Genomic DNA, 20,219 nt, shown 5'->3' on the forward strand with positions numbered 1-20,219 from the left:
CTTGCTTTCACCAAAGCTTGGCTCTCTTTTGTGAGGATACCATAACTTCTCCCCACACCAGGCGGAAGTCAGGATAGAACAGGTGTCCTCTTTGCCCCCATGGCCATTTCCTTCACAAACCTGTGACATCCGTGCCGTCAGACCATTCCAATACACCGCCAGCCTTGCTACCGTGATCCACCCACCTCCTAGTCACTCTCTGTCTCCTTCTTGAATTATTTTAGCACCTGGACCCTTGCATTCTTTAACACTCTCCTTTTCACCATTCTTGCCAACTTCAACATTGGCAGAGACAATCCACCCAAGACCTCGGCCTCTTGCAACTGAGCCTCCTTACATTTGATTGTACCTCAGATGTAATGTATAGAGGTGACTGAGGGGCAACATGGAAAGGTCAACGCCATTGAAAGAAGTATTTATTATTTACATTTCCTGAGAGGAGGGAGCACATCATGCCACGTGGGGCAACATGGGAAGTAGCGGGGTCAGTCCAGAAGCAAAAGGAGCAGGTAGAAGGCATGGCCCAGAACCTCTACCGTGGTTTCCATGGGAAGGAATGGTGAGGCAGCGTAGGGAAGTTTAAAGAAGTTAAGGATTGGATAGCTTGAATAATTTTGGCCGCCTCCAGGATGACAGGGATGGTCTCTAGTTGTCCAGTACCTGACTCAAGGGTCATTCATTTAGGGCAGGGGAAATACTGGCATGGTGTGTGAGAGCTGAAGGAAATGGTCGGGGGTACGGTTGGTTTCCCATGTGAAAGGTATGTTTATGGGCAAAGTAGAGGGAGTCACTTGTTCTCTCTAGGAATTAGCTAGTCCTGGGAGGGGCAGTCTTTCCAGCATTAGCGAGACCCCTAAATTGTCAAAATATCGTTAAATATGGAAAATTTTTAAAAAAACACAAGTCATACACCTCCTCAATTCTCTGTAATCTTTCGCCTCACCATAGCCATTGACTCCCACAGTCATACTTTTTTTTATTCAGAAAATTTTTTTTAATGTTTATTTATTTTTGAGAGGGAGAGAGAGACAGAGTGTGAGCAGGGGAGGGCCAGAGAGAGAGGGAGACACAGAATCAGAAGCAGGCTGCAGGCCCCAGGCTCTGAGCTGTCAGCACAGAGCCCGATGTGGGGCTCGAACCCACGAGTCGTGAGATCATGACCTGAGCCGAAGTCAGACACTTACCCGACTGAGCCACCCAGGCGCCCTTCACAGTCATACTCTTGACCTTGCCATCACCAATATTGACACCACTTCTGAAGTGTCCATTTCCAACCTCCCCCCTTCTAATCACCACCTCCTTATACTTCTACACACCTTACTATGGTGACCCCATTCCAACAATCCTTACATTCCACTGGGACGATGATCTTGCCACTCCTTCCTTCTGCAAAGGGCCTAGAAACAGTGCTAAGTGCATGTGGTATCCACCATTTCCGTGGTTAGCACATAAATCATCCCCATGGGCCCTCACTGTCCTCTTCTCTAGCCTAGAGTTCATGGTCCATCACTATATAACCACTTCTTTGCAAACGCCCTCACCTCCCTCGTTCATTTCTCCCCACCTACACCTGACTGGCAAACTCTACCTCTGGCTAAACCCCTCAACTATCCATCCACGCATCCCTGCACCTAAGCATCTGAACATTATTGTAGAAAATCACACAACCATATTAACTGCCCTCACGCTGTGTTTTTGACCCAGATCCCAAATGGGCACTCAACAATCATTACAGGGTCCAGGTGGGCTCCTTCCTCCTCTTCATGTGGAAATTTCACATCTTTTCTGCTTTCTTCATACATTCCCCACCCTGTCCCTACACCGAGAAAACAAAGAAGCAATCAGGTAAGAACAGCCTCACCTTCCCCCTGTGAAATCACTAGCCTGGGCCCATTGACCACAGCTTCCCCCTTCCCCCCCCCCCCCCCCCCGCCACCTGCTTTATTGAAATATAACTGACATATAACATTATGTAAGTTTGGGGCGCCTGGGTGGCTCAGTTGGTTAAGCATCCGACTTCAGCTGAGGTCATGCTCTCACCCTGGGTTCGAGCCCTGTGTCAGGCTCCACCCTATAAGTGAAGAGGGATTCTCTCTCTCTTGCTTTCTCTCTGCCCCTCCTCCACTCACGCTTTCTCTCTCTCTCTCTCTCTCTCAAAAATAAATAAATAAATCTTTTTAAAGAATTTTGTAAGTTTAAAGTTACAATGTGTTGATTCGTTAGCAGCTTTATCTTGTTACGGTGAAGAATTGTTCCTGATCCCACTCCCTCTCCCACTCATGCCCTGGAACCCAACCCCTCTCACCTACCCAAGGAATTCTTTCCCACAGGGGTCCCCTCTCTCTGGCATCATCAATTTGTCTCTCTCAATGAGATACTCTCAATACACTATTTCTCAGTGAGATCATTATCATATAAACATGGCGAACAAAACAAAGCCTCTTAGACCCCATCCTTCACAGCTAAGAGGGTTGTCTGTGTTCCTAGGAGTAGAATTGCCAGATCATACAGTAATTCTACGCTTAACTTTATGAGGAACCGCCAGACCGTGTTCTCTAGTGGCTGACCCGTTTTACATTCCCACCAGTAACGTATGAGAGCTTCAGTCTCTCCGCATCCTCGCACTTGTTATTTTCTGTTGGTTTGTTTTGTTTTTATGGCCGTCCCAGTGGGTGAAATAGTATCTCAATGTGGATTTGACTTGTATTTTCCTAATGATGAAGGATGCTGAGCATCTTTTTATGTGCTCGTTGGCCATTTGTGAATCTTCTTTGGAGAAGTGTCTATTCAAGTCATTTGCCCACTTTTTTTTTCTTTTAAATTTTTCAATGTTTATTTTTAAGAGAGAAACAGAGTACAAGCAGGGAGGGACAGAGAGAGAGACAGAGAGAGACACAGAATCTGAAGCAGGCTCCAGGCTCTGAGCTGTCAGCACAGAGCCCGAAGCAGGGCTCGAACCCACAAACCATGAGATCACGACCTGATGAAAGTCAGACACTTAACCAACCAAGCCATCCAGGTGCCCCAATTTGCCCACTTTTAAATTAGGTTGTCTTTGGGGTGCCTGGGTGGCTCAGTCGGTTAAGCATCCAACTTCAACTCAGGTCACGATCTCGCGGTCCGTGGGTTCGAGCCCCGCGTCGGGCTCTGGGCTGACGGCTCAGAGCCTGGAGCCTGCTTCCCATTCTGTGTCTCCCTCTCTCTCTGCCCCTCCCCCATTCATGCTCTGTCTCTCTCTGTCTCAAAAATAAATAAATGTTAAAAAAAAATAAATTAGGTTGTCTTTTTGTTGCTGAGTTGTTACAAGTTCTTATATATTCTGGAAACTAGGCCCTTATTATATCTATGATTTCCCAATATTTTCTCCCATTCTGTGGACTGTTTTTTCACTTTCTCGATAATGTTCTTTGATGCCCAAAAGTTTTTAATTTGATGAAGTTCAATTGATCAGCGTACTTTCTTAATTTTTTTTTTTTAACGTTTATTTATTTTTGAGACAGAGAGAGACAGAGCATGAACGGGGGAGGGTCAGAGAGAGGGAGACACAGAATCTGAAACAGGCTCCAGGCTCTGAGCAGTCAGCACAGAGCCTGACGTGGGGCTCGAACTCACATACCGTGAGATCGTGACCTGAGCCGAAGTCGGACGCTTAACCGACTGAGCCACCCAGGCGCCCCAGATCAGCGTACTTTCAAATACACATTTAACAAAACACATTTTATTTGGAAATTTCCAAACGTATGTAGAGCACAGGATAACGAACTCCCTCCTAAACTCTTCACGAAGCTTCAACAACTACCGACATTTCGTTGCTGTTTCATCTATGCCCCTGGTTTTTGTTTTCATGGCGGTGGTTTTGTTTTGGTTGTAATATTTTGAACTAAATAGCAGACATCATGTCGTTGCACCTCTAGATACTTCAATATGCATCTCTAACTGACAAGGACTTTTTGGTTTACATAAATATCTTCCTTCATCCCACCTAACAAAATAAACAATTCATTAATGTTACCTAACGTTCACTCCATATTCAGATCTCCCCAGCTGTCTCAAAGGTGTCTTTTTTTTACACTTAAACTATTGATTCAGGATCCCAACAAAAGCCACATCTTGCGTTTAACTGCTCTGTCTTTCACATCTCTTATTTTGTGAATGTCTCCTTTCCCTTGTTTTTTAGGCCATTGATTTGTTAGAAAGACCACATCATCTGCCCTGTAGACTATCCCACCTTCGGAATCTAGCTGAGGTCACATATTGAAGCGTGTTATAGCATCATTTACACACAAACAAATGAGCAGCCAGAGTTGGCGTCAGAATCAGAACAGATCCCAGTAATAATAGCTAATAGCTATTTGGTACAAACTATGCAGGACATCATACGTACATGAACCCATTGAATCCTCACAGTAATCCTAGGAGCTAGATGGTACTCTCATCCCGTGTTATTGATGAGAACACTAGGCCCAGAAAGGTTAACTTGCCCAAAGTCACATGGCTAGTAAGGGGTAGAGCCAGGATGTACCCCCAGCAGTCTAGCGTCAGCCTCTGTGCGCTGCACTATTTCTAGATTTACATCTGGTCACAGAACCTTTTACGACAGACTTTCAAGGCCAAGATTGAAGGGAGACCCCCAAGTCCTGTTCAGGAGCATGTGACTTGAAGTGACCCCTCTTTAGTTATGGGGATGAGAGTATCTAGGAAACTTCTAGGATTAGGAGGTAACATGGTCCTTTGAGGTAGATATTATCCTCACTCTAGAGATGAGGAAACTGAGGTCCAGGGCAGGTGACATCCTTTAGGCAAGAGCCCCCTGCCTCCTAAGAAAGTTCTTTTTCAGTCTCTGTAAACACTGCTTCTGGGCTGAGGGACCAACCCACGTCTGCCCCAGGGGCAGCCACACCAGATCTAGGTTCTTCCCTAGTGTCAGTAGGGTTATCTCTGCCAGGCCAGCCTATGGCTCCAGAAGGGGCTGCTGGGACAAGCCTGAGACGGGAAACACCAACCCCAAGGTGTCTCCATGGGATACTACACACAGAGGGTTAGCTAGGAATCAGGTATGGTCCTGACTGAGATTGCTGCTAGCCCTTTCGTGGTCAAGACCCCTGCAGAGAGCTGATGGTTTGTGTGGAGAGACAGTGGCCCATAGCCTGCTAACCATCCAAAACCCCACCCCAATGCCCACAGGCTTCTGGGTCTCCTTACATCTTTATCTTCCCTGGCAGCCTCACCTTTCCACCCAGGACCTAAGCCCTCCTCTCTCCTTGGGGGTGGCAGAAAAGGGCTTGGATGGAAGAGAAAGTCAGACACAGAGGCCAGACCCACTTGGGAGAATGGACAAGAGCAACTAGGTTGAATTGTATGAAGGCAGGAGATGTAATGGGAAATGTACAGGGACAGGAGTCCTGTGCCATTCTGGTGCATGCTAGGTGCATATGAGCTGGGCATCCTGTGCAAGCTAAATGCCTCTGTTTCTCCATCTGTAAGATGGGAATAATGTACTTCATGTGTCCACAGACTTTTTCCATAAGGGCCAGATAGCTAAAATTTTAGGCTTTCTGGGTCAGACGGTCTCTGTCTTGGTTAGTCAACTGTGCCCTTCTGGGAGAAAGCAGCCATACGCAACTTGTAAAGAAATAGGTATGGCTGTCCTCCAATAAAACTTTATTTACAAAAAACAGGTGGCGAGCAGCGCTGCTGGGAAGATGAAGTGACAGGTGTGACGCTGCTCTGTGGGCTGTACAGCATGGATCACTTGAGGGGCATGGGCCAGGGGGCAGCTGCTACGGTAAACTAAAGCCCAGAGCAGACCACTGGCGGTGAACGCTTCCAGACAGGAAAGGCCACGGACCTGGCAGTCAGGTGCGCTTGGGCTCCGAAGGCAACGCAACCACAGGTCACCTCCTAACCCACGTGGGGCCGCCGTTTCTTAGAGGGCTAAACAGGCGACCAAGGCCGCCTTTCAGGGACAGAGAAGGAAGCCCCCGCCCACGCAGCACAGCCGAAGGCGAGGACCCCGCAGGCCTCAGCCCCGCCCCAAGGCACTCAGTCAGGGAGGAGCCTCCAGCTCCAACCCCGACCGCCAGCGAGCTAGTCCCCGCCCCAGGCCCCGCCCCGGACGTCCCGCCCCCCTGTCCCGCCTCCAGAGCCTGCTCTGCGCCAGGCCCCCTGTAGTCCCCGCCCCCGGAGCCCAGGCCGGCCGCGCCCTGAGCTGGGCCCGCCCCGCGCACGTGTCGCCGTGTGCTAGGTGGCGGTTGCGGAAAAAGGTGAGCGCAAGGAGGGGACGGCAGGTTCGCGGAGCCGGGGACGGGCCCCCTCCCTAGGGTCCACTCCAGCAGCGATTTCGAGCCGCGGTGCGCAGCCTGGGGCCCGGGATGGACGCCCGGCGACGAGCCCTCCGCGAGGGTCCCGCGGCCCCTCCTCGCCCAGCCTGGAGCGTGGCCTTGGCGCTGGTGGGCCTGGGAGCGTTGGGACCCTGGCCAGGACCCTTGCTTTCCTAGCCTTAGTTTCTCCATTGGGAAAATAGGCCCAAGTGATGTGCCCCTTTGGGAGTTTTTTGTTAAAATAGGCCAGCCGGTACCCCCACGTTCTTGTTTGTAGCAACTTACTTGCTAATTAAACACGTTTCAGAGGCAGGAAGACAGTAAGCCTCAACCAAAGTAAAATAATTGTGAATTCTTGTTGAAATATTTACGAATGAAATAAGAGGACGCCCAGGACGTGTTTCAAAATAAACCAGTTGGAGGAGGAATGTGGGTGGGCGAGAGAGGAAACAAGATTGGCCATGAGTTGGTTGAAGTGCTAAGTGGCTAAGTGCTCTTTTCTCTACTTTTGTATATATTTGTAATTTAGCATTAAATTTTGTTCTGAGATGAAAATTTTTCTGTGGACCCCTGATAGCCTGTGTTCAAATACTGTGCCTGTGTTAGTCACAGCTGGGGCTGCCAGGACAAGTACTAGGTGGCAGAAATTGGTTTTCTCAGGATCTGGAAGCTGAAAGTCCAAGATTAAGGCGTCAGCATGACGCGTCTTCTGAGACTGCTCCCATTGGCTTGTAAATAGTCACCTGTGGCTTGTGTCCTCTCATGGTCTTTCCTCCGTGTGGGTGTCCTAAGGTGTTCTCTTAAGGACAGCAGTCATATTAGATGAGGACCTACCCTCATGACCTCACTTAATTATCTCTAAATACAGTTATATCCTTAAATACAGTTACATTCTTGGGGGGGGGGGGTTGGCAGGGGTTAAGACTTCAGCATGTGAATTTGGAGGGAACACAACTCAACCTTTAATACTGCCACTTTGGTAGTCTGGGATTTTGATCAATTTACTTAGCCTATCGTGCCTCAGTTTCCAATGCTTTAAAAAAGGGGCAGTAGGAGCTCCTGGGCGGCTCAGTCGGTTGGGCGTCTGACTTCGGTTCAGGTCATGATCTCAAAGCTCGAGGGTTCCAGCCCCGCATCGGGCTCTGTGCTGACAGCTCAGAGCCTGGAGCCTGCTTTGGATTCTGTGTCTCCCTCTCTCTCTGTTCCTCCCCTGCTCACACTCTGTGTCTCTCTCCCTCTCAAAAGTAAATAAACATTAAACATTTTTTTTTAAATAAACAAATAGGGGCAAGAGTAATTGGGCATAGAGTTGTGAGGATTCAATTGTTGGATAATATATATAAAGCTCTAAGAGTTGTGTCTAGCATCTAAGAAGTACTTCATACGTTGAACATAGGGCCTCACTATGGGATGACTAGTGTCATGAGGCAGTTGGGGACTTGGTGCTTATTAAACGTAATAATCATGCATTATCACAAGAGGAGTCAGCTGCTGTGCCAGACCGATTATTTTACGTATTCATATGTTTATTCATATGCCCGTCACCGCCACCCTAGTGATGCCCTTGTCCCTTGCCTGTTTGGCAGATGGGTAAGGTGATGCACAGAGAGGGAGTTTGGATTGGAGCTCTGGCTGTAGAGCTCATGCTCTTACCCACCTTGCTGTATTGCCTCAGTTACAGAGGATGTGGCCCTGGGATAGGTCAGCCTGCAGGCAGACCCAGGGAACTGTTGGCTGACTTCTCTTTCTCTTGGCTCAGGTTTACAACGGTGGCAGCGCTCATGGCAGGTCCCCTGTGGCGGGCCGCAGCGTTTGTGCAGAGACACAGGACAGGCCTGGTGGTGGGTTCCTGTGCAGGCCTATTTGGGGCCCAGATCTCATACCACGTCTTCCCAGATCCCGTGATCCAATGGCTATACCAGTACTGGCCTCAGGGCCAGCCAGCCCCACTCTCCCCAGAGCTGCAGAGGCTCTTCCAAGAGGTGCTACAGGACATTGGTGTCCCCGCAGGCCATAGCTATGAGGCTTTCACCACCTTCACCTTCCAGCCTGTGAGTGCTGGCTTCCCGAGACTCCCCGCCGGGGCGGTAGTGGGCATCCCAGCCAGCTTCCTGGGTGGCTCATTGACCAACACTGATCATCCAGTGGTTGTACATGGGCAAAGAGTGAACTGGCAGAGCCCAGCAGGTGCCCGGCTGAGAGATGCCCTGACCCTGTCCCGCGACGCCCAGAAGTTTGCCTTGGCCAAGGAAGTGGTGTACCTGGAGAGCAGTGCCGCCGCCCTACAGGCTCTGCCGGCCCCAGCTTGCCTGGCAGGAACGTGGGCACTGGGCGTGGGTGCCAAGCATGCACTGGGGCTCTATGGGGGCCCCATGAACATACGGGCTGCCTTCAACCTGGTCGCAGCGGTGGTGGGCTTTGTGGCCTATGCCTTCTCCACAGACTCTCTCACTCATGCCCTGGAAGCCTGGCTGGACCGCCGCACGGCCTCCCTGTCTGCAGCTTATGCCCGGGGTGGAGTGGAGTTCTATGAGAAGGTTTTATCCGGCAACGTAGCCCTGCGCAGCCTCTTGGGCACACACGGAGCGAAGCTGTATACACCTAGTGGGAACATCGTTCCCAGACACTGGTTCCGCATCAAACATTTACCCTTCACGACCCGCCGGGATTCTGTGCTGCAGATGTGGAGGGCCACGCTCAACTCGGGCCGCTCCTGAGGGACTCATCACAAGGACAGATGCGGCTCCTGCAGGCACCACCCTGCCGTTGACTCTGGGGGCTCTCTTGGTGCCTCTGGACCCGCAGCCCATTGTCAGATAAGTCAGACTTTGGAATTAAACAGCCTGGGTTCTATCCCAGTCCACCACTCATGATCCCGGGGAGCTTGGGCAAGTGTCTGTTGAATCTAAGCCTCGGTTTCCTCAGCTGTCAGATGGGGACGATGTAAATTACCTGGCAGGATTGTGGGGCAGTGTGAGCTGTGAACGAAAGGGCTTGGCCGAGAGGACATCCCTCGAAGAAATGGGATGTCCCTCCTTGGTGTTTGAATACCAGCCGGCTGTGGGAGTCAGGCCGCTTCTCCCCCCTGGAGGTGCTTGCACGACGTGAACAACCACCGTGTAGTTTACCTGGTGGTCTAATCCCAATTTCCTTCTGCTGTGGCAGACATTGAAAACCTTCGAGGCCCAGGTGAGAAGCTAGTGTCTCCCTGAGAGGCTGGGAAGTGGGAGCTTGAGGGAGAGCTTCAAGGGCGATGTGTCCAGTGAAGACGGCATGCTCAGAGAGAGCCCCTGGGCCTGACGGGGAGTGGAGGTGTTGCTGGAACCTGGCGAGACCTGTGGCCGAAGAGGAAGGAACAAGCCATTGCAGAACTGAGGCTCTGCAGGGAGGGAGCCTGCTGATGCATGGTCAGTGCCTGGGGAGGAGAGGGCCAGGGGTGGGGGCAGAGGGAGCTTGGTTTTCAGGGGCCAGGAGGAAGCAGGATGGAGGAGAGCGATGGACTGGGCCTGGTGTCACACTCGGCCCAGGAGGATATGCTGCACCCTTGCTCTGTTTCCCTTGGGCCTTCTAGTGGCAGATGGAGCAGACCCCACTTTTGGTCCTTGGACAGGAGACCCCTTCCCAGGAAAGGTGGGGACAGTTGTGGCCAGCAAGCCAGGTTCCCTTTTTTATTTTTATTTTTCATTGTCGATTATGTTTTCCCCGGAACAGTGGAAGAATTCAAGCCCGTTGCCAAGGTAACTCAGGGCAAAGAGATCAGGCCACACCCAGGGAGCCAGGAAGCACACTCAGTGGCAGACAGTTCCTGCAGGAGGCTGAATGGAGAGTGAGGGGGGTGGGGGAGTGGCATGTCTTCCTTCTGGGTCCTTCACGGTGGCTGCAGATCTGTGCTCTGGCTCCATGGGGCCAGCCTGTGGGTCCCAAAGTCCGGCCTGGCCACACACCCCATCTCTCCGGTCTCCGGGATGGCACTGGGCACACACTTGGTGGATGCATAGGCAGGTGGATGAGTTAGTGAGTGGTAGAACGCATGTCCGCTCTGGAAAGTACCACTTCAGGGGGCCCCTCAGGCTGTCCCCCCGGCTGCTGCCCCCATGTATGACTGTGTGATCTCGGCTGGAGAAACGTGGTTTGGGGTCTGGATTCGGTGAGCTCCATCCACTTACCACTCCCCGCCCCACTGCGTTCAATACTAGAGGAGCAGCAGGATGGCCACGCCAGGCATTCCTGCTGACTTGCCCAAAAGGGAAGGAAAGGGAGCCCCCGTGGTAAGGGAAGTGATCCCCTGAGATGGCTGCTGCTTTGGCTCCCTCTAGTCCATGTCACAAACTTTGCACTCCTCAGCTGCTCCCGGTCCCCACGCATGCCTCGTGTGGCCCAATTTCCAGACCTTGGCCCAGAGCCTCCACCCTGTGAGCTGCCCCTCCCCTTCCTCCCTGCTGCATTCTGCACATCGCCCAGGCCCAGGCAACCCTCAGCTCTGTCCTTGCCGTCCCCAGATAGTTCCTCCCTCCAGCCTCCTACCCCTCCCAGCTCTTGGAAAATCAGGTGTGTCTGGGTTCCATTCTGCTTAAAACTGTTTGCAGACATCCCCTTGCTTTCTGCTAGGGGCGCCTGGGTGGCTCAGCCGGTTGAGCATCCGACTTCAGCTCAGGTCATGATCTCACAGCTCATGAGTTCGAGCCCCACATCCAGCTCTGTGCTGACAGTTCAGAGCCTGGAGTCTGCTTCAGATTCTGTGTCTCCCTCTCTCTCTGCCCCTTCCCCACTTGTGCTCTGTCTCTGTCTCTCTCAAAAATAAACATTAAAAAAAAAACCCGTTTTGTGGACATCCCCTTGCTTTCTGCTAGAGCTGCATCTCTGAGCCTGGACCTAATGGCCTCTCTAACCATCTTGTGTCCCCTTCTCCTGGTTCTGTGGATCCTAAACTCAGGAGCACTTTGGTTCCCTCACTGCTTTCCTCTTCCTTCCCCACACAGTGCCTTGATCTGGGGTGCTTTCTCCCATTTTGCCCTTGTCTCTGTTATTTAGTGCTCTTTCTGCAGGAATACCCAGTGACCTGACCCTGGGAACCTTCCCCATTCACGCCCATCATGCACCCTGTACCCGTCCCGAGCCCTTAGTGCAAGCTGTAACTACATTAAGTTACCGTGAAGCTAATGGCTTACCATCTCCTCTACTGAAACGTACTGTCTATAAGAACAGTGTTTATGTCTTGTATACTGCTGTGCACTGAGGCTTTCCATAACATTTTTGAATAAATGAATGGAACTTTTAAGCTACAACAGGCAGGCCTGGCTCCCTAGAGTCAGAGCATTTACTGTAGGGCTGGCTGCACACATGGGTGAGGCCATATGAATCATAGGTGACCCTGTCCTGTCTTCCCAACTTGGGACTTTCCAAGGGCAGGGCCTGGCCCGGATCTTCTGTGATTGTTGTTCTGTGGGGAAACCAGGACACTTCTGGTCACTTTCTATAGAGCACAGATTACCACTCAGGCCACCAGGGCCTCCAAGAGGCTTTAGGAAATAGGTCACACACCCCCCCCCCCCAAATTTTGTGATATATTGTGCCCTCGCACACAGATTTGGGTGTTGATCCTAGAAAGATGAAAAAGCATGCTCCAGAGCTCTGTAACAGACCAGGTGGCAGGAAGGTACCCTGTAAATGCGGCCCTGCGTCTTTCCTTCTCAGATGCCTGCAGCACACCTCAGCTGTCAGCACTCTGCCCCTGATCCCAAGAGAACATTGTCCTGTTGAGTCGTGCCCCCCTCCCACATGACCCTGGTTCTGAGTGTGAATGTGCAGAGATACCCAACCCCCCCACCCAGAACAACAGCCCTGCTCAGACTCCGAAGTAGGCTGACCGACAAGGCTCTGTCAACGCACACAGATCCCCCCCACCCCATGTGCACACACGCATGCAGGCGCGCGCAGCGCGCGCGCACACACACACACACACACACACACACACACACACAGCCGGAATATAGGAAAGGGAGCCCCAGAGCCATCATGCCATCATCGGCTCTGCCCATTCCTGACCCTAGCAGCCTGACTCATCCCCAGCAGCCAGTATCCACAGTGCCATGCCCCATGTGGCCATGCCTGGCACCCCCATCCCCAGGTGTGCGTATATCACAGTCTGGGGCTGAAAGAGACCTGTGTGGATCCTCACCCAGTGAGTCCTCCTGCCCACTCCATCCCTACAGTATTGTTTATAGCGCCTTTAGTATGTAGCAGACACTCTGCTAGGCTCTTAGAGTCTGTTTTCATTGATCCCCAAATTGGAACAGGTAGTTGATAATGTTATTTCGATTTTCTTTTTTTTAATTTTTTTTTTTTAACGTTTATTTATTTTTGAGACAGGGAGAGACAGAGCATGAACAGGGGAGGGGCAGAGAGAGGGAGACACAGAATCTGAAGCAGACTCCAGGCTCTGAGCTGTCAGCACAGAGCCCGACGCGGGGCTAGAACTCACGGACCGCAAGATCATGACCTGAGCCGAAGTCGGCTGCCTAACCGACTGAGCCACCCAGGCGCCCCAATGTTATTTCAATTTTACAGGCAAGGAAATAGCACAGAAAGGTGAAGAAATGGGCCCCAAACCACAAAGCTTTGAAAATAACAGAACAAGGATTTGAAGTCAGGAGCCTGGGTCCGGATCCCCTTTGCAAACCCTTTGTTTACACTGTCCTATTTATCCTGAGGGTTTTGTGGTATAAACTTGTACTGTAACCTCTATAGCCTTTCTCCCCTGCTGGTTAGAGGTGACTCTCTAGCCTCACCTCTCATCAGGAGAAAATGGTCATTGAGCAGAGCTTTCTGGAACTTCCAGGGGAGACCCTTTCAGCTAACTGAAGAGGAAAGGACACCCGATTTGTCATATTTGGTGCTGAGGTGAGAATGGAGTGGAGGGACCAAGCATTAGGAGCCCTCAGAGGCTCCAGCTGAGGACAAGGTTACCTTAGGAAGCAGAGAGAGGACACAGACAGGATAGCCTGCTGTGGGTTCAAATGCTGGTCCTGCCACTTTAGCAGAGTGACCTTGAACAAGTGATGTCACATCTTGGTCCCCAAGTTTTCTATTAAATGGGGATATTGATATATAGCTTACAGTATTATTTTGATAATGAAAGTGAAATAAAGTTTGCAAAATGTGAAGCCCAGTGAGAGTATATAGTAAGCTTTAAAAGAAGATTGGTTTGGGGGCACCTGGGTGGCTCAGGCGGTTGAGCGTCCAACTTCGGCTCAGGCCAAGATACCACAGTTCATGAGTTCAACCTCTGCATCGGGCTCTGTGCTGACAGCTCAGAGCCTGGGGCCTGATTCAGATTCTGTGTGTCCCTCTCTTTCCACCCCTCCTCCACTCATTCTCTCTCTCTCTCGCTCTCTCTCTCTCTCGCTCTCTGTCTCTCTCTCTCTCCCTCTCAAAAATCAATAAACATTTAAAAAATGTTTTTTAAAGAAGATTGGTTTTGGGGCACCTGGGTGGCTCAATCGGTTGAGTGCCGACTTTGGCTCAGGTCATGTTCCCACGGTTCATGAGTTCGAGCCCCACATCAGGCTCTGTGCTGACACTCAGAGCCTGGAGACTGCTTTGGACTCTGAGTCTCCCCCTCTCTACCTCTCCCCCACCCATGCTCTGTCTCTCTATCTCTCAAAAATAAAATAAAAGATGTTAAAAAAAAAATTAAAAGAATATTGGTTTCCTAAATTTCCCTGCTTTTTAAGTGATACAGGTACTAGGGTATTCAGAGCTTGGAGTTGCTGCCCAAATACCAGCAATTCCTTGAGGCTGGAACCCTCCCAGGGAACTCACTGCTGCCTACTACAAGTCTGTGCTTAGAGCTTTTCAAAGTCCCAGGTAGGTCGGTACCTTTGCTGAGTTGCTATCAGTTGACAACTTTTTGGAAATTACGTGGCAGCAGCTGAGAGCAAAGGACCCATGTCCCTTTGGTGTAGATACCAGGCCAGAGAAGAGGCCATTAAAATGGGAGATAGTCTTACACCTACTATACTGGTAATTTTAAAATCCTAGACCATTCACTTTTAGGGTGGTTGCTGTGAAATTGGTACAAACGTATGTTCTTGGTGACATTTGTAGTAAACAGCCTCCAAAATGGCCCCGGTGATCCCCACTCCTGGTGCTCTTGGCCTTGTGTCATCCTCTGTCTTTACTCCCCTGGTTCAAAACAGAATACAGCAACATTAAGGGGGTATCACTTCTGTAATCAAGTCACAAAAGATTGTGACTTCTGTCTTCCTAGCAGACTCTATTGTCTTCTCAGATGCATGCTTTGATAAAGCAAGTTGCCATATTGGAGCCTTGCCATAGCACGGAACTAAGGGCCATCTCTGATCAACAGCTGGCTAAGAACTGAGGCCCTCAATCCAACAGCGCATGAGGAACTAAATTCTGACAACAGCTGGAACTGAATTCTGACAACAACTGAGTAGGCTTGGAAGATAATCTGTCCCCAGTCGAGCTTTCAGAAGAGACAACAGCCTCAGCCAGCACCTTCGCTGTAACCTGTGACAGACTCTGAAGCAGAGGACACAGCTAAGTTATGCTTGGATCCTTGACCCACAGAAGCAGTGAGACAATAAGTGTGGGTTGTATGAACCACTTAGTTTTATGGTGATTTTTTGTGCAACAACAGCTAACTAATGCACATGATTAATTAACAATGGTTTGGGGTGCTGGGTGGCTCAGTTGAACATCCAACTCTTGATTTCTGCTCAGGTCATGATCTCGACGGCTCTTGGGATTGAGCCCTGCACTGAGCTTTGCGCTGACAGCGCAGAGCCTGCTTGGGATTGTCTCTCCCTCACTCTCTTACCTTCCTCTGTTTGCATGCTCTCTCTCTCTTTCTCTCTCAAAATAATAAACATAATTGACATAATGATTTTAGAAAGCAATTTGGCAAAATTTGATATGACCACAAAACTGTATCTTTTGAGCCAGTGACTTGAAACCTAGAAACTTATCCGAAAGCTACGACCTAACAGAAACTAAATAGTATATGCCCAAAGATGTACATAAGAACATTAGCGGTGATCATTAAAAAAAAAAATCAAAATAATAGAAATGTTGAACAGCAATGACTTAGGAAATTATGGCACATCCATCTGTTGAATGTTGTTTGGTCACCAAAAAGCATAATTGTGAAGGTTATGATAGAAATGTACAAATATTAGTTACAAATAGCAAGTCTTTAGAAAATAGGAAGTGCTACTTGCAATGATGATTGTAATAATGTCCCATGGGTAGGACCTGGAAAGAAATTCACAAAGTTGGGGCGCCTGGGTGGCTCGGTCGGTTAAGCGTCCGACTTCGGCTCAGGTCATGATTTCACGGTCCGTGAGTTCGAGCCCCGCGTCGGGCTCTGTGCTGACCGCTCAGAGCCTGGAGCCTGTTTCAGATTCTGTGTCTCCCTCTCTCTCTGCCCCTCCCCTGTTCATGCTCTGTCTCTCTCTGTCTCAAAAATAAATAAACGTTAAAAAAAAAAAAAAAAAGAAATTCACAAAGTTGAAAGTAAATCTGTTCCCGTGGAGTTTGGAATGACTATGCATTCAATATATGTAAGGATTTACTGCTGTATATGTTTATACTTGTGTATGAAGGCTTATTCAGAGGGGTCCATGGGCCCTCTCCCTCTCCCTGCATCAAGGTGACAGATTCTGGCATCACTGCTTTTGGCTGTGTATCCTTGGGGTGTGGCCAACCTTCTGTCTGTCAGCTTCCGTAGCCATCATGAAAATGTGCTGCTCAGATCTGCGGGGAGCAGAAGTGACTGACAGCCGCAGCTGTTGTTTCCTTAGCTCCACCACCGCATTCTCACTGAGGCCATGCCTCTCACAGGCTGCTTTCAGCCAACGGCTGGTCTGGTGGCCATGCTAAGGCAGGCTCATTCCACTGAATTGAGGGACTTCTCCAGTGGGTGACTGTGGCTCCAGGACTCTACTGTATGTAACCTGGGCAGGTCTGTCTTAGGTCCGAGACCCTTCCTACCCAATCCTCCTTTATTCCCCACTCCTTTCCAGGAGTCAGATCTACATCGTGATACGAAAGCTCCCCTCCACTTTCTATTCCCAACCCCTTTGCCCTTCACAGGCATTATCCCCCGACACATGTAATCCTGTCTTCCTGTCTATTTCTCAGAGGACCTGAGCTAATGAGATTACTCCCTTGCTCAGTTAGGTACACTGTGAGGTCCTGGGGTGCTTGCAGTCCCACGGAAGGGCCCGTCCGACAAGTAAACCTGCAGTGACAGCACAGTGAGATCGGTGCAGCGAAGGCCCATGAGGACCAGCTTGGTGACCACGAATTTTTTTGCATGCGTAGTGCAATTTTATTTCAATCGCACCAAGTCGGTGTGTAGGAAATGTAAATGCAGCGGTACGGTAAAAATAGCAGAGAATCGAAAAATCCAAGAAAGAAGTACACATAAAGCATGAGAGTTCAACATTCATTAACGTTTCATCTTAGGTTCTGACTGACACTTGATACTCGCAAATTTCAAAACAAACCTTGAAATCGTGAGGACTGTTCTGAAGACATTTCAGCACCAGCATAAGATTCACCCATTCAGCTGGTTTGCAGTTGACTTGTTCTCCACGTACGTAGCGTGTAGTACAGATCTGTCACGGGTCAGATCACAGCGTTGAGGAAAGGAGTACCTTCCTGTAATTAGAAAGGATCCCCTGGACTGCACTCAGGTTAAGACATCCGGTGTATAAGAGCACGCAAACCATCATAACGTGCTTCCAAGAAACATTTTTCTTAAGTAGGCTGTATGCCCCGTGCAGAGCCCAACGCAGGGCCTGAACCCACGACCCTGAGATCAAGGCCTGAGCTGAGATCGAGTCAGACGCCTAACCGACAAACGCCCAGGCACCAACAAGGAACATAATTTTTATAAAGAAAATAACTTAAGCTTCTGTTTCCTATTTTAATTACTGAAATCTCTCACAATGACAAAGTGTCACCTGTGACAGTAAATGTATACAGTGATTCAGTCAAACTTCTTAGAACACACTTGGCAATCTGGGTTAATGAAAAATGATGGAAAATATGATGTGATTACACAGACATCATGTTAATGTTAGACCAAGGCACAGAATGTTTGGTGGGTAAACCAGTCTCCTCTTCAGAGCTGGCATTTTATTGTAGTCTTTTACTCTGTACCCAGTATTTTGTCCTACCAGAGGCTGTTTAACTTCACCCACAAAAAATGATTTCTGACCAGATGTATAGGGAACATAAACATTTATGTCATCAAGCTGTTTGCATAACCAAAAGTACAATAATAAAGGTGAAGGCACCTCCCATTTCTTTTGGAAAACAGTACTTTATAAGCTTACTGCGTCTTGACTGCCTTTACTGCTATTGCCTGACAGTGAATAGTTAGTGGAACAAAGAGCTGTTCACTTGAATTCTGATAGCTCATCCCTCAGAGGCTAATCTCAGAATGAAGTTTCTACAGAAACCAGAACTATTTGAACATGGAAAAAAAAATCCCTTCAAACCTCTTTGAAGGGTAATGGCTGCCTGTCTGAAGCATCCAACTATGCCATCAACAAGCTCTGTCTCATGAACTGACACGAAGACATCTAGACAGCCGATGAAAACGGATTATTTCTGCAGAATTTCAGTAAAACTTCTGATAATCACAGATTTCAAGGCAAATATGGCACATTATTGTATCTCAAGCATAAACGAAGATGGAGAGAGGCTGGGGGTGCCGGCCTGGCTCAGTCAGAGAGCATGCGGCTCTTGATCTCATGGTCTGGACTTTGAGCCCCATGTTGGGTATAGGATTACTTAAATAGATAAACCTTTAAAAAAAAAAGAGATAGCCTGGAGAATTTTTGATTTCCTAAACATCCCGCCCGGCAAAGTCTATCATTGTAACATACGTAGGACTTCTTCCCTATTTTAATCTTACGAGCTTCAAAGAAAAAGGAGTGGATTACATACCCGTGTGCATGCATGCACGAACATGCACGCACGCACACGCTGGTAAGTAACCTAATTCCTTCTTCCCCTCACCTCACTTTATTGAAAGGAAATTATGCAGAGGTCATCATCGGTCTCCCTTTCCCTCACGATCTCTGTGACCTTAACTGCTGCTGTCATTGTTACTTCTTGTATTTCAACATAACAAAATTCAAAAGCAGCTTGGTAGGCAGCAACATGTTCCTGAATACTTGTATAACTGCAGGGCGCCTAGGTGGTGATAACTTCCAAATGCAGGGGCCACACTTTTGGGTTCCATGGTAAGAGCTAATTCAGATGAAGCTCAGAATCCTGTTTCAGACCACGGTTCTCAGGGCAGAGCCACCTGAGGGAACGCCCGGGAACTGGCCCCAGGGGAGCTACTGAAGGGTTGCCGGGTCAGGAAACACCGCAGGGGCTGGATACTGGGGAGGCCGTGCTCTGGAGGAGCCTGCGTTACAGAGACCGCCATGACAGGACCTTGAGGAAGAGAAGAATCCTGTCCTCCTCCAGTGACCCTCCAGCGCCCTCTACTGACAAGACTCAACTTTGTGTCAGCCGGGGAGAAGTACTTAAAGGGTCCCTCTCCGTTTTCTCGAAGCAGGTGGTGAAGGACGCATTAGAAGCAGTAAATTGATAACTAGTCCAATGGTCAAAGAGCAAAACCTGGCATGGCTGGCAGAGTGCAAACAAGGGTGCGGGGGAGATGAGACTGAAGGGCCTGGTGGGGACCAGAATATGCAGGGCCCGGTGGGCCATGGCGAGGTGTTTGGATTTTATTCTGACAGCACTGGGGAGCCTTTGATAACGCTACAGCAGGAGAGGACACGATCGTGCTTGGATCTTAGAGAGTGACTTTAGTGGACAATGGGTTGAGAGGGCCAGACAGGAGGCAGAGAGAGCAGTCGGTGGGGGAAGGGACATTTGGTAACAAAAAGTGATGGTGGTGGCCTGAACTTGGCAGTAGCCGTGAAAATGAAAAGAAGCAGGACTCGGGCTACATTTAGGAGGGAGTATTAATGCGATCTGGTAGTGGGCTGGGTCTGGGGGTGTGAGAGAGGAATGTCAGAAGTCAAGGGTCAGGAACGTCCCCCAGTTCCAGGTTGGCCGCTGGGGTGTCTGGGGTGTCCTCTCTGCCTTTTCTCTGCTGCAGAGCTCGCAGACACTGAGTCCCGTTCTCTGTCTCCTGGGATGTCCCTCCTCCTTTACTGACTATGCCTCCATGGAAAGACTGTGGTGGTGGCCGTGAAGCCTTTTGGCCCACGCGATGCCCGCGAGCTCCCGGCTTGAGGCAGAACAAGGAAGAAGACCTGAAGACTGTTCTCCAAAGCATCCACAGATTGTTCAGGGCAAAGGCCAATGGAGGTGAGTAGCTGGTGTCCACAGGCTGGACATTGCCAGCTCCTTCGTCCGGTGTCCCTCTGCTTGTGCCCTCTCCTTGTGCCCCCGGCCGTGCTCGCCTCTGGCAGGCTCAGGCGGCACAAACTTACCTGGTGCACCACCTGGAGTCACCTGGACCCAAAGCCACCATGGCTCTGGACGTCTTCCAATCTAGGTCCGTGGAGCCGTCGTTCCCCAGAGGGACCTGCTCCCTGCTGCAAGTCAGCGGGTCCAAACTCATGCTGTCAACCACCCCTCCCCTCCCGCTCCCCCTGCCTGCTCACAGGCTGCTCACAGAGCCCACGTGGAGGGACGGACGGAGGGGGAAGAGCATCCACACTCCACACGCCAGCATCTCACCGCTTTATGATCAGACCCTCTCTGTTTACAGATTTTTAAAAACCTTTTTTTAACATTTTTATTTATTGGCGAGAGACAGAGAGAAACAGGCCATGAGCAGGGGAGGGGCAGAGAGAGGGGGAGACAGAATCCGAAACGGGCTCTGAGCTGTCAGCACAG

At 49.9% G+C, this 20,219-nt stretch overlaps 1 protein-coding gene across 3 annotated transcripts; it reads left to right on the forward strand.

Moving 5' to 3' along the window:
* The first annotated feature begins 7,894 nt into the window (after nucleotides 1–7,894).
* Nucleotides 7,895–15,225, forward strand: TMEM177 (transmembrane protein 177). 3 transcript variants are annotated; one of them, XM_053909678.1, is made up of 2 exons: nucleotides 7,895–9,727; nucleotides 14,611–15,225. In XM_053909678.1, the coding sequence occupies exon 1, from the start codon at nucleotides 7,907–7,909 to the stop codon at nucleotides 9,035–9,037; it is 1,131 nt and encodes a 376-aa protein (XP_053765653.1). In that variant the 5' UTR covers nucleotides 7,895–7,906; the 3' UTR covers nucleotides 9,038–9,727; nucleotides 14,611–15,225. The 3 variants fall into 3 exon arrangements, with proteins under 3 accessions (XP_053765653.1, XP_053765655.1, XP_053765658.1); XM_053909680.1 differs by having other exon boundaries at nucleotides 7,895–9,509; XM_053909683.1 differs by having other exon boundaries at nucleotides 7,895–9,509; nucleotides 14,689–15,225.
* The last annotated feature ends 4,994 nt before the right edge of the window (nucleotides 15,226–20,219 follow it).

The sequence above is a fragment of the Panthera pardus genome, unplaced genomic scaffold (genome assembly GCF_024362965.1).
Source record: "Panthera pardus isolate Hobbes unplaced genomic scaffold, ASM2436296v1 HiC_scaffold_10, whole genome shotgun sequence".
Lineage (NCBI taxonomy): Eukaryota > Metazoa > Chordata > Mammalia > Carnivora > Felidae > Panthera > Panthera pardus.

Bases quoted from the DNA above. Each gene is read 5' to 3' on its own strand.
- TMEM177 (XM_053909678.1), top strand. From the start codon at position 7,907: ATGGGTAAGGTGATGCACAGAGAGGGAGTTTGGATTGGAGCTCTGGCT.